We start from the raw sequence: 14,559 nt of genomic DNA, 5'->3' as shown, positions 1-14,559 counted from the left end.
ATTTTATGTTTGTTAACTATAGCTTTGCTGGAATAGGTTACATTGGTATTAACATTAGTTGGAAAGGAGGTATTTACAATCTTGTAAATATATACGCTTCTTGCACTGCATCGGTCAGGAGAGTCTTATGGAACAATCTGTTGGATAGGAAGCACAGTCTTGGTCGTGGTGAATGGTGTCTAGGTGGGGACTTCAATGAAGTATGTAACAGAGAGGAACAAATTGGTGTAAGGGAAATTAACAGCAGAAGGAACATGGTTTATTTCAGAAAGTTCATAGAGAACATGGATCTAGTGGACATTCAATGTGTCGGAGGTAGGTTCACGTGGTACAAAGGGAATGGTTTGTCAATGAGTCGTCTTGACAGGTTCTTAGTCTCTAATAGGATGATTGAAGATTGGAGTATTATGGATCAAAGAGTGGGAGAAAGGGATATTTCATACCATTGCCACATATGGCTCAATGTGGGAAAGATTGATTGGGGGCCAAAGCCATTTCGATTCAACAATGCTTGGTTCAATAATGATTCTTTTATACCTTTCTTGAAGGAGGAGTGGGGAAAGCTTTGAGTTGAAGGGAGAGGAGATTATGTACTCTATGAGAAGTTGAAAATTCTGAAACACAAAATTAGGAAGTGGAATTGTGATGTTTTTGGCTGGATAGATCTTCAAGTGAGCGAAAATGTTGACAGCTTGAATGTGCTTGATAGGATGATTGTAGATCAACAAGGTGAGGATACATCGGAATTGGTAGAAGATAGATACAAAGTAACAGAGGAGTTTTAGAATTCATTGAAAATGAAGGAATGTATGCTTAGACTCAAATCAAGACAGTTGTGGCTTAAAGATGGAGACAAAAATTCTAGCTTTTTCCATAATTCTATGAAGAATAGGAGAAGGAGGAATTTGATAACTGCGTTAAGGGGGCGTAACGGCTTGGTAGAGGGGGTGGATGGAGTGAAGGAAGAGGTAAAAAGCCACTTTGAGGAATTCTTTAGGGATAATAATAGGAATAAACCTGAACCAGAGGACTTAATATTCAAAAGATTAAGTGAGGAGGAAAGTGGATGGTTGGATAGACCGTTCTCGGAGGATGAAATCAAGGAAGCAGTGTGGGCGTGCGACGAGAATAAAATTTCTGGGCCAGACGGTTTCTCTTTTGCCTTCTTCAAGAATTGCTGGGAATTTATCAAAGAGGATGTTTACAAGTTTGTGGCTGATTTTTACAAGGATGCTAGAGTAATAAAGGCTGTTACATCTTCTTTTATAACACTGGTTCCAAAGGTTTCTAATCCTCAATACCTGCATGAATTTAGACCTATTTGTTTAGTTGGTAGTTTGTATAAGATTTTATTTAAAATACTTGCTGCCAGAATTAAATGGGTGATAGGAAAACTTGTCTCGGCCAACCAATCAGCATTTGTTCCAGGAAGAAATATGTTGGATAGTGTGTTGTTGATTAATGAAGTTTTGGATATAGCGAAAAGAGAAAACATAGGGTGTATTGCTTTGAAGGTCGACTTCGAAAAAGCTTACGACTGTGTCAACTGGGGCTTTTTGCGTTTAATATTGATAAGAATGAGTTTTGGAAATAATTGGCTCAAGTGGATGGAAAGCTGCATCTTTACAAGTTACACTTCTATAATTATAAATGGAAGCACCACTAAGGATTTTAAGTTGGAAAAGGGCCTTCGGCAGGGAGATCCAGTTTCACCGTTCCTTTTCGTGTTGGTTATGGAGGCTTTAGCGGGCTTAATGAGAAAGGCAGTGGAGATAGGAGTTTACAAAGACTTCAAGTGTAATGGAGTTGAAGAAGTTAATTTAGTGCAATTTGCGGACGGCACAATCTTAGTAGCAGATGTTAATAGCGATAATTTCTGGACGATGAAGGCGATACTCAGGGGGTTTGAACTAATGACGGGTTTGAAGATCAATTTTATAAAGAGCAAGTTGTATGGTATTAATGTTAGTGATTGGCTTATGGAGGCAGGTTCTAGTTTCTTGAATTGCGATAGAGATCAGTTACTGTTTAAATACCTCGGTGTTAAGGTTGGAGATAGTCCTCGAAAAGTCTCAATGTGGAAGGATTTAATTGATCAAATTAAAGCTAGACTGGCTACTTGGAGAGGCAAGCATTTGAATATGGCGGGACGGGTGACGATGATAAATGCGGTTCTGAATGCAATACCTATTTTCTCTCTATCTTTCTATAGAGCCCCAGACAAAGTGATCAACGAGATTCAGAAAATTCAAAGTAATTTCCTTTGGCATAAAAGTGAAGGTAGCCGTTCCATCCATTGGGTTAGCTGGAAATCTGTTTGCAATCCTATAGAAAAAGGAGGTCTCGGTATTAAGGATATTAAGATCCTTAATACGGCGTTGCTGCAAAAATGGAAGTGGCGTATTACCAACGAGGAGGATGCGGTTTGGAGTAGATTGCTAAGAGGGAAATATGGGGAAACAACTTTAAAAGTCCTAATAGGGAACAAGTCGGTGTTAAGCAATAACGATACGTTGTGGTGGCGTGACTTGGTCCATTAGGGCTCCTCTAATGTGATTAGTCATAGTCTTTTTACAGGTGCGGTTTCATCTAGAGTGAATAATGGTCGCGGTACAACGTTTTGGCATTCAAAGTGGCTGGGAAACCAAGCCATAAAGGATGTCTATCCGGAAGCTTTCGATGCTGCCACAAACCAGAATTATAGTGTGGCAGACCTGATTAGTTGGAATGGTCAAGAATGGAATTGGAACTTGGAGGCTTGTATGGAAGATATCGATCCCTGCTTTCAGATGTTGACAGAAGTGGTTAAGGATTGGTCAGAGGAGAATAATTTGTGTAGTGATGTGGAGGATACTCATGACTGGATGCTATCGGAGGATGGTGTTTTTAGAGTAAATTCATGTTATTACATGCTCCTTGAAGGGACTGCTACGGCTTCTTCATGTCAAAGGGATACGGCAAGAGTTGTGGTGTCGCTTTGGAAGGTCGAAGCTCCGCCCAAATTGAAATTCTTTGGCTGGAGATTCCTGCTCAACAGAATAGCAACTAAGGACAATCTTATTAAGCGCAATATCAATTTTGTAAGTGTTGACCTGTTCTGTATTTTCTGTCAAGCATCCTTAGAAAGTCTAGACCATCTATTTAGTTCCTGTACGTTTGCGGATAATGTTTGGCATAGAGTAACCACTTGGCTGGATGTTCCTGGGGTTATCTCTTTTGAGGAGTTTAAGACTCTTTTTCTCATTATTGAGAAGATCAAAAATAGGGTAAATAGGAAAATTGCAGCGGTTGTTTGGTTAGAGACTATTTGGTTAACTAGAAATGAGTTCATTTTTAACCAAGTTAAACCTTTATTTATTGAATGTATGTCCGCTATAGTTTTTAGATCGTGGATTTGGTTATCGTCTTGTTGTTCGATAAGACCGGGTTGTAATTTTTTCACTTGGAATACTCATCCTTCCCTTTGTTTTGGGAGATGAGGTTTTCCGACTTGTAGTTTCGATTGAGAAGCCTTTTTCTCTTTTAATAGAAATCTTGCCTATTAAAAAGAAAAATTTCTAATTGAAAAACACCCACCTTTCAAATAATTTGTTGGCTATTTTTCATAATATATATTATTAATTTTATAATAAAATATTATCAATTTTATAAAATATAAAACTCTCAAAAATATTTCAAAAAAGAGAATTCACGTGTGGTTTTGTTTTTATAATTTCTAACGAAAAAACATCCACGTTCCAAAATAAAATGTTCTCTTATTATATAAGCTTCCAATTCAAAATTTGCCACCATGGTTTAAATGGGTTATTAAATTTCCTAATAGTATAACATAAAAAAAAGCAAAATTATAATATACTTCAATTTAAAAGTTTGGTCTATTAATATTTCATATACCAATCTTATTTTTTTACATATTAACAAAAAAAAGTTTTTAATCTAATTTTCTTCCTAATAACATATTTTATTCTAATTTATTTTATCAATTATTATTTATATTTATCAATTTATATTAAATTTTTATTACATGGACGGGTTCAATTACTAGTATAATAAAATCACACTAAGTGTGGGTATAATTTGGAGATTAATTATCGAAAAAATAGAAGAATTCATCAAAAAGCCCAACCCACGTTCATTTTTAAGAGGCCCGTCATATTAAAATCCTAAAAACACTAATTATCGGAATCAAGTTCCCGGAAAACACTGTAACAACTTACTGCCGGCAGCCATAATCTCTTTCAGGTTTCCCTTAATTTTTTACTTTATTTTGCGGATAGAGACTTGTTTGATATAAATCAACGATTAACTGAGTTAGTTCTTGTTATTTATTAAAGGATTAGGGTAATTGTTTGAAACTAGAATAAACCCAAACATGATCAAATCAATTTAAGTGTACGCGATCACTCGTGGCTCTATCATACAATGATATTCGTTACAATATTATAAAATATATCTTATGATATCTTTATATTAATTTAAAGTATTAGATTTATAATAACTTTTTCTTGATTTAAATTGTCACTTTTTTCAGTTTTCTTCAATGGGAAAGAAAAAGACAGAGGCTAAAGCAAGTAGCAAAGATGTTTCTAAGAAGGAAAAATTTTCTGTCTCTGCCAAGTTGGCCAGTATGCCTGAAAAGGCATCTTCTTCGAATAAGCCAAAGCAGAAGCCTGCTCCGAAAGCTTCTACATACATTGATGATATTGATCTTCCTACCTCTGATGACTATGATGATTCCGAAGAGGAGTTAGAGCAAAAGCATAGGCCTGATGTGAAGCCTCTTGAGTTGTCTATTGCTGAAAAAGAGTTGAAAAAGCGCGAAAAGAAAGATATTTTAGCTGCCCATGTGGCTGAGCAGGCAAGGAAAGAGGCTCTTAGGGATGATCATGATGCGTTCACTGTTGTCATTGGAAGTCGGACTTCCGTGCTTGATGGAGATGATGACGCTGACGCTAATGTTAAGGATATAACAGTAGAGAATTTTTCTGTGTCTGCTCGGGGTAAAGAGCTTCTGAAAAATGCATCGGTGAAGATATCTCATGGAAAGCGGTATGGTTTGGTTGGACCGAATGGAATGGGCAAGTCAACACTTTTGAAGCTTCTTGCTTGGAGGAAGATACCAGTACCTAAGAATATTGATGTCCTTCTGGTTGAGCAGGAGGTGGTTGGCGATGATAAAACAGCGCTTGAAGCTGTTGTTTCAGCCAATGGAGAACTTGTTAAAGTTCGACAAGAAGTTTCAGATTTACAGACTGCTGCTTCTGGCAAAGAGGGTGTGGATAAAGATGATGATAGTAACGAGGGTGAGGATGTCGGAGAAAAGCTCGCAGAGCTGTATGAGAAATTACAACTGATGGGGTCTGATGCTGCTGAACCTCAAGCGTCAAAGATTTTAGCTGGTTTGGGTTTTACAAAGGATATGCAGGGCCGTCCTACGAAATCCTTTAGTGGTGGGTGGAGGATGAGAATTTCATTAGCTCGAGCACTTTTCGTTCAGCCCACTTTATTATTGCTCGATGAACCCACTAATCATCTTGACCTGAGGGCTGTTCTATGGTTGGAAGAGTACTTGTGTCGATGGAAGAAAACTTTGGTGGTTGTATCGCACGACAGGGATTTCCTCAATACTGTATGCTCAGAAATTATTCACCTGCATGATTTGAAACTTCATTTCTATCGTGGAAATTTTGATGCTTTTGAGAGTGGGTATGAACAGCGTCGTAGAGAGGTGAATAAGAAGTATGAGATTTATGACAAGCAAATGAAAGCAGCTAGAAGGACTGGAAATAAGGCTCAACAAGATAAGGTGAAGGATCGAGCTAAGTTTGCCGCTGCTAAGGAAGCGTCGAAAAGCAAAAGTAAGGGAAAGGATGATGAGGATGAGGCCCAAGTAGAGGTACCGCACAAGTGGAGAGACTACAGCGTGGCGTTCCACTTTCCCGAACCTACCGAGCTCACACCTCCACTTCTGCAGGTTATTAATGTGAGCTTTAGCTATCCAAACCGAGAGGATTTCAGACTCTCAGATGTTGATGTTGGCATTGATATGGGGACTCGTGTTGCCATTGTTGGGCCTAACGGAGCTGGAAAATCTACACTGCTAAATCTTTTAGCCGGTGATTTGAATCCAAAGGAAGGTGAAGTTCAAAGGAGTCAGAAGTTGAGAATAGGAAGATACTCCCAACATTTTGTGGACCTACTGACGATGGACGAAACACCTGTTCAGTACCTCCTTCGCCTCCACCCAGACCAGGAGGGACTAAGTAAGCAAGAGGCTGTCCGTGCAAAACTTGGCAAATTTGGGCTACCTAGTCATAATCATCTTACCCCCATTGTCAAACTATCAGGAGGGCAGAAATCTCGGGTCGTTTTCACGTCGATATCCATGTCAAGACCTCACATTTTATTGTTAGATGAACCCACAAATCATCTGGATATGCAAAGTATTGATGCGTTGGCCGATGCGCTGGATGAATTCACAGGCGGAGTTATTCTTGTTAGTCACGATTCTAGATTGATATCACGGGTCTGCGATGATGATGAAAGGAGTCAAATTTGGGTTGTTGAGGATGGCACTGTCAGAATTTTCCCCAAAACATTTGAAGATTACAAGGAAGGTTTGCTGAAAGTGATTAAAGCTGAAGTTGATGATTGAGCTTCCTCTTGTGAGAAGGCCACAATTTCCAAATGCATTTCTTTGTTTAAAGCTGAAGTTGATGATTGATGACAACAGTTTTATGGCAACAATCCATCCAATGGAGCTCTTTGATGGTCGCAGAACTGAAGGATCAGTGTTTGGAGGTTTTAAAGACAAAAGTCAGTTGCCTAATATTGCCACAGAATGCATGCAAGGAGAAATGATCAACTCTACTTCCAAAATAACTTCTTTATCATAGTTATTTTAGCTAGATATCTATCTAAACTAACTGCTTTTATGGATTTTTAAATTATTTTTTACCTGTACATACTGTGAATTGAATATCTGATATCCATATTTTAATCATATTTTAATCGTTCTTCAGCATCAAACACTTCATGGACGACTTAGCAGGATTGTGTCCTTGGTTTTTTGCTGATAGTGAAGTTTCTTGTAGAGCTCAAACGCTGAAATGCCTTATATGGAGACATGTTTGTTCCTATGAAAGTTTCTCAATGAAGATGGTTTATAAGTTTATGGAAGTGCACTTTCAGATTTTTTTCAGAAGTGTATTTTTGGAAAAAAATTTAAAAATGTACTTTCAGATTATTCTTTTTGATAATATGAGAGTGGCTAACTCTGAAATGCTAAAAGATATGTCCGGAAAAACACTTCTAGAATTGAGAAGTATTTTTTATTTGGGTGCGCTAACACGGAGTGTACAAAGTATCCCTCAATAACAATCATAGTGATACTGATGGGATCAAAAGCAGTGATACTGATGAGATCAAAAGTAGTAATTCTCAGTCACATGATCAATTTATACATCATCAAATGAGCCCAAGATATAACAAGTGTATTCTAGAAGAGGTAAGACGGCCAATAGTAGCAATTTATAGTTAGTAGTCAGTGACGTGGCTTGGAGTGAGGAGATCAACTAATCATTTTCACACTATAAGGAGTAGGAAGTTAGGAGAGAGGGTCACCCTGGATTTATTTTTAGTAGATTTGTAAGAAATGAATAGGGAGCTCTAGCTTGATGTGAGAATAGATTGGGCCGAGTTAAGCTTTGGCAAGTTTGAATATGTTCTGTTAAAAATGTTAAAGTTTAAGTTTGACCCATGACCTATCATAGGTTTAGTTTAGATTTGAGTCTGGCTTTTTCGAATGTTTGATTGACCTACTAGCCTACTTAAAAGAGTATTTTATTTGAACATATGTAAATAAGCAATTTAAATAATATTTATATAGACTAAAAAACTAAAAAATCAATTATATTAAAATTTGCTTGCATTGATTTTTCTGATTTTACCTAATAGCATAAATTTTGTGAGGCTATTTATTTACGAAAACTTATGAAAACACATGGACTTACCTTTTTACCTTTTAGGTGGTCTTGTCTATTCCCTCCCCTAGAGTTTGGCTCTAGTCAAAACATAGGGATTTACTATCTAAATATGTAATTCTCCACTATTACATTAATAAAGCTCTTAATTTTCCTAGTTGTATTAATTGTTGTTAGTTGTTATCTCAAAATGAGTCGCCTGTAAAATGGATTTAATTGTTCTTCAACTGATTATGTTCATTTTGGTCAATTATCACTTTGTCTACAATCTTTAATAGATTTTGATTCATGATCTCTATTATCATTTATCACCTTTAATGCTATATTATATAAAAAGACATTGTCAACATTGATTTTATTTTGCTTCCATCACATTTTATTCATAAAATAATTTATTGAAACCTCTTTATTTTCATAAATTTTAGATACCTGGTTAATTCTTCTGAAACTCAAAAATAAATTATGTCAAACTACTCTTAGAGTTTTCAATCCTCACTTGAGTCATCTTTAATTTTATCTCCTTTTTATTTAAAGGACTTTTAATATTAGGATCAACTCGCCTATCACGTTTCATGCACGGTTCTAACTCATTTGTAATATTAGATTGTCCAACAAGAGAATCTACTTTGATTGAAGTATTAGCAAATGATAATTGGTTTTATAAATTTTGCAAATGAATAATATTTCAAACTTACGATTAATATTAATTTATACGAGGATCAACGTAATAATTTATTTTAAATGGTTTATTTGAACTTCATATTTACTCTTCTAATAACTTATTCTTGTAGGAATTAACCTCAATCTGGGAGATAATCCGAATCAATCTTGATGAATAAGAATCAATCTTTCTGATTGATTACTCCTCTTATTCTTTACTCTTCAGTTGAGTGAATCAACCACACCTTTGTTGCAAGATGATTCTTGATCTTACCGAGCAGATCAGATGGCCAGCAACAAAGAAGGCTTGAAATCCGGAGCGGTTGAGAAGGGGAAAAAATGGTTGTACCTGCAAGGCACTCCGATGCCAAAGTAAGTAGGTGATCAACGAGGTACAACAAAGTGAGAGGTTTTCGGTGTAAGAAAAATATTACCTTGCCCTCTGGGGTTAGAGGACTATTTATAGAGTTGTCCCAAGAAAAATTGGCTCCGCTTTGCAAGGCGTGAATCTAGATGTAATGATCCAATAAGTCTTATGTAATGTGTTTGATCGGCATCATCTTAATTTGAGTCCTTCGACTGTTGAAAGTCAAAATTCTAATGTGATGAAGTGAAAGCGTTTCCTCCATATTTAAAATAGTTTTCTTGGGAAAACAACCGATGCCATTTGATCTCATTAGTGGTTTTTTTTATCTAGTTTGGAAAAAGAGAAGCTTAGGAGAGTGTTGAAAAAGAATAATGAAACACATGGATGAAACATATTTGATGTAAATGGGAGAAATTTGACTAACTGCATGTATAAGATCAAGCTTTATTTAAAACTAATTATACAGTAATATAAGTTTTAAGGAAGCACCTGATTATATGTTCAAACAACTAAACTAATGACCGAAAAAATGCGGTATGGGAGGCAACCCATAAATTTGGGTGGTTTAATTTTTCGTTTTGTTTCTCTTTCCTTTTGATAATTTGTAATGTTTGTTTGAAGTTAATGAAGTGCTTTGCTATTTTATTTAAAGGCAATGATACCATAAAAGCAAAATGAATAATACACTAGATAAAAGAAATTTCATTGTTTACTTTATTTTTTGTTATTAAGAGTATTCATGCAATTGCTTATTTTCTAGAAGTTGTGATTTTTTTGAATGGTCTATTGATCATATTAGTTATACATTCTGGACACTTGTTTGTTGAAATTTTGATCCTTTTCAAGCCACCTTGTAAAGAATATTTTTTGTTGTTAAACTCCTTTGAGCTTGAGCCCTTTTGTTTGGTAACATAACCATATTAATAGTCTAAATGTATAAAGAAGCTTGGAAGAGTTTTAAAGAAGTTCCAGATAAAGAAGCTTGGTTTAAATTATTTAAGGTATAACTAATTTACGTTGTTTAGATTTTTTTTTTCATTTAATGGAAACTTTGTGACATGATTTTCACGTGATAACTGAGAAGTATTAGAACAAGATTGAGAATCTATGTACAGAATCTGGTTTTGATGATAACAAGCATATATTTTGTGAGTAACAATTTTATTACTAATAATTTCAATGAGTGTGCAGATGTTACACAACAATAGTATCAGACAAGTTTCAAGGAATTAAACAGAAATATAAAGATATATGAAGTCTCGTAACAACAAGAAGATCACATGAATAGATGATCAGAAGTTCTGAAGGTGTAACGCAGTGACATACAAAAAAAGTGAAGGAGTGAAAAATACTTAGAAAGGGGGGGATTGAATAAGTGTAACTTCAATAACTTAGAAGATAAAAACAATGAACATGATTGTTTTTATCCTGGTTCGTTGTTAACCAAACTACTCCAGTCCACCCCTGACAAGGTGATTTACCTCAACTGAGGATTTAATCCACTAATCCAACTGATTACAATGGTTTTCCACTTAGATAACCTCTAAGTCTTGTCTACAGATCACAACTTGATCAGTCTAGGAATCCTTTTACAATCAATGTAAAATAAAGTTTACAAGAGTTTGAATGCTTCTAATAAAGCTGTAATCACAACTGTGATATTTCTCTTAAGTTCTAAACTTAACACTCACTAAATATTACAAAGAGTTTGTGAGGTTGAAGATGAAGTTCTTTAGCTTTTGAATTTGACAGCGTTTCTGTATATTTTGTGCAAGTGTTGTATTCAGCTTCTGGACAGAACTTCTATATATAGGTGCTTGAGAGGAGATGACCATTGGGATGCATTTCATGCTTTGCGTGAATAGTACAAAGCTGCATTTAATGTTTCACACTTTTGTCAACTACCTCGAGCCTTGCTTTTGCTGCTTTTACTGACTTTGCCTTTTATAGCTTCTAACATTCCTTTTGTCAGTTAGAGATTTGACGTTACAGCCTTTCATCTTGTACTTTCTTCTGGACTCAGATTTGTAGATAACAACGTTTGAATATCAGAGCCATCAACTTTGGTGTAGAGCATCTTCTGTCTTCTGACTTTGAAGAGCTTTGAGCGTGATACCATCAGAACTTCAGAGCTTGTTCTTCTGACTTCCATTCTTCTGATGCTTTCCAGTTCATGTTCTGATTCTGCATGACCATCTTCTGATGTCTTGCCAGAGCATGTTCTGATGAAGCCATCCAGAACTTTCGGAGTCAGTGCTTCTGAACGCTGATTTGTGCATACTCTTTATATATTTCCTGAAATGGAAAATGTAAAGGATTAGAGTACCACACTGTCTTATACAAAATTCATACATAATGTTATCATCTAAACTAAGAATATTGATCAAAACATTTCTTGTTCTAACAATCTCCCCCTTTTGATGATGACAAAAACATATATAATTGATATGAATTTGTATCCAGAATATCAGATGAACAAAGACAATTTCACAGATATAGCATAAGCATATAACCAGAGTGTGTGAATATGTCTCCTCCTGAGATTAACAATCTCCCCCTAAAATTAATACTAGAAGAATTTATAAATAAAAGACTTCCCTGAGTATTTTTCCATTTCAGTTGAGACTTTCACGTTGAACTTAGAACTTCAGAACATTCAAAGCTTCTTTTCAGAGCTTCCATTGGACAGCTTCAGAGCTTTGAATTTCTCTTTGTGATCACTTGTATCAGATCTCTTATGTCTTCAGTCTTCTATGTATCTGATCCATCAGAACTTTGAGATTTCTTGTATTTAGAGCTTCTAGGTTTGATCACAGCATTTCATGCTTCTAGACTTGAAGCTTCAGAGCACTAAGCTTGCTTCAAATCTTTAAGAGCTTTAGAATTGCTTTTCCCCATGTATTTGCTTCTCATATTGAGCTTGTCCGGAATATCACATTCCTGCAAAAAACTATCAAAGACAGAAAACTTCCAAATAATTGTTAGGAATGTTGAGACTTAAGCCCAGAAACTGATATTATAAATCAATTCAATTATCACATTTCTCCCCCTTTTTTCATAACATCAAAAAGCATAAAAGATTCAGATGAAAGACAAACAGAGTGAAGAAAGAAAAAGATATTTCATTGATTAGAATCAGAAGAGAATACAAAAGCAGATGCAACAAACAGATGCAGAAACAAAGAAAAACTAACTAAGACACAAGACAGACTACGACTAGCTAAACCTAGAGGCTAAGGCGGCCAGAAGGTTCTTAATCTCATAAGTGTCTTCAGCTTGCTTCTTGGTGGTTTCTTCTTGAGTCTTCATCCAAGTTCTGATCTCAGCATTTGTGCTATCTTGCTTGTCCAAATGACTAGCCAAGGCTGTAACACCCCGAATTTAATTAAATTGGTTAATTAAATTATTGAAGGATTTAAATATTTGATTTAGTCGAAATTGGATTGTCGGTGTTATTTAAGGGCATATTTGGAATTATATAAATCGAAGTCGGATAGTCAGAAAATAATATTAAGAATAATATTATTTATAAGTCGGAATTATTATATTGAAGGAATTATTATTATAAGTGATATAATTGATTATTTGAGTTATATCTCTTATTGGGCCTAAATTGATTTTGGAGGATATTAAATAAAGAGAGGATTTAAACACTAAGCCCAATTGATTTTATATTAGGGTTTTAGAGATTTTGGAAAGGGGGAGTTGTCATAATGAAGAAACAAGAATAGAGGAGAAAGAGGCAAGACTATGGAGAAGAAGAAGAAGCTTGAAGATTTTCATCCATGGTGCCAAATTGAAGATGCAAATAGAGACCCATTGAGTTGCTTCCATTGATAAGGTAAGGGTGGGATTCTCTTCCTATAATGGGGCTCATGAAACCTTGTATGTGGGGAGTTGGGTATGTAGATTTATTGCATTATCTTGTGTTGAATTGTTGTTGGAAAAAGATAAATAGAATTTGTTCAAGACAATCTAAGAATTGAATGGTTATTTTTGTTAACTATGTTTATTATTAATGAGTCTGGAACTGAGATAACCTTGTCCATGGTGCCGATGTTGTGCGAAAGGTGGAGTTTGCTATAAATGCCCTTTTCGGCATAGCCTGTGACGGCGCAAGAATGCCCATTAACTGGCAGCATAGCCTACGTTGAAGTGTGTAGTTACTTAATGTTATTTTTATGCATATTTCACATTATTTGAATTTTTTTCCTTTGTGAGTGGCCTGTATGTACGTTTCGTGTTTGACAGAACATTGTTTTGTCTCTGTATGTGGCTCTGTTCCCATATAAAAATAATGGTATCATACCATAGTGATGAGAACATCGTCATGACATTTTTATATAGTTAGAAATGTATAAAAATATTAGAAATGTAGGATAAGAATGTATAACAATATAGATATGAAACTAATAAAATATTAAATAGCCCCGTTTGATTGAAATAGCCGAATTAAGCGGTATAATTAGTTGTCCGGAATTTGATGAAAAATTACGTGGTAGCTAAGTTTAATTAGTAGATTAACGTGGTGGTGTTCTTTTATTGAAATTGTGATATTTTACGAATCGATCGAAATTGTGTTTGATTTAAATATTCTTTATAAATAAATTATAATAATTTAATAGAATTGTCAATAGAGTTGTTAGAGTTGACAATAAGAGTTGTCGATAGAGTTGTTAGAGTTGACAATAAGTTGCCAGAGTTGTTTTGGGTTATTAAGAGTCATACTTTTGTTTGTTTTGAGTAATTTTGACATGTTTAGAGTTGTCAGTGTATAGTGTCGGTGTTTTCTTTTTCATTGGAACTTTAACAATTCATATCTTTTGAACCGTAACTCCGTTTGAGTCTCCGTTCGAGGCGTTAGAAAGCTAACGCGATATTCTTTTTAATAAAAATGGTCTTGAGCAATAGAATGCTAAAAAATTGGAAATGGAGTAGAAATAGAAGTGAATTAAATTAAAATAGTGTGATTATTAATTGGTTGATTAAATTAATAGTTGAATTAATTTCAATGTGTTTAATTGATTAGAATATAAATTGGAATTAAATTAACTATTTGGTTTGTCGGTAAATTACGATATTTTGAGAATTTATCCGTAATTGTGTTTTGATTGAATATGTATGTTGAGAAATATATATTATTATGTCAATGATGTTGTTTTGATATTGATTCTCTGTGGGTAGTTGGATAGCATTAATTTTAATGATTAATTGCTTGATTTTAAATGTGTATGTTCATATATAATTGGCAAAATGAGAATTAACATGAGATAGTATGGTTACTAGTGTTAATTGGATTTTGTAAATCGTAATTGATTAATTGACCTTTTATATGTGAATGATATGTATGTGTTGTGAATGTTGTGTACAATTGGTGGATAATTCATCGAGTTGAATTATTGTGATATGCTAAATATTAAGATGGTAGAGATGATCTTAATTGCATATGTTTGATTAACATTGTACATACATTCATATCATGGATGCCTTGAAACAAAGGTGGTTTGCTTTGAAACGTAAGCGAGGATTAGATTCTAAAGTGAATCGGAA

The 14,559-nt window shown here is 34.9% G+C and overlaps 1 protein-coding gene across 2 annotated transcripts; it reads left to right on the top strand.

Annotated features, from left to right (window-relative positions):
• The first annotated feature begins 4,124 nt into the window (after window positions 1–4,124).
• Window positions 4,125–7,174, top strand: LOC131629148 (ABC transporter F family member 4-like). 2 transcript variants are annotated; one of them, XR_009291977.1, is made up of 3 exons: window positions 4,125–4,242; window positions 4,532–6,801; window positions 7,023–7,174. XR_009291977.1 is itself a non-coding variant. In XM_058899949.1 (2 exons), exon 2 carries the CDS (start codon window positions 4,541–4,543, stop codon window positions 6,653–6,655), a length of 2,115 nt encoding a protein of 704 aa, XP_058755932.1. In that variant the 5' UTR covers window positions 4,125–4,242; window positions 4,532–4,540; the 3' UTR covers window positions 6,656–7,011. The 2 variants fall into 2 exon arrangements, 1 of the variants encoding a protein (XP_058755932.1); XM_058899949.1 differs by lacking the exon at window positions 7,023–7,174 and having other exon boundaries at window positions 4,532–7,011.
• The last annotated feature ends 7,385 nt before the right edge of the window (window positions 7,175–14,559 follow it).

Source organism: Vicia villosa, unplaced genomic scaffold (genome assembly GCF_029867415.1).
Source record: "Vicia villosa cultivar HV-30 ecotype Madison, WI unplaced genomic scaffold, Vvil1.0 ctg.000525F_1_1, whole genome shotgun sequence".
NCBI classification, from domain to species: domain Eukaryota; kingdom Viridiplantae; phylum Streptophyta; class Magnoliopsida; order Fabales; family Fabaceae; genus Vicia; species Vicia villosa.
This window is presented reverse-complemented; position numbering and strand designations above follow the sequence as displayed.

Excerpts from the sequence above, each read along its gene's own strand:
- LOC131629148 (XM_058899949.1), top strand. The coding sequence starts at position 4,541 with ATGGGAAAGAAAAAGACAGAGGCTAAAGCAAGTAGCAAAGATGTTTCT.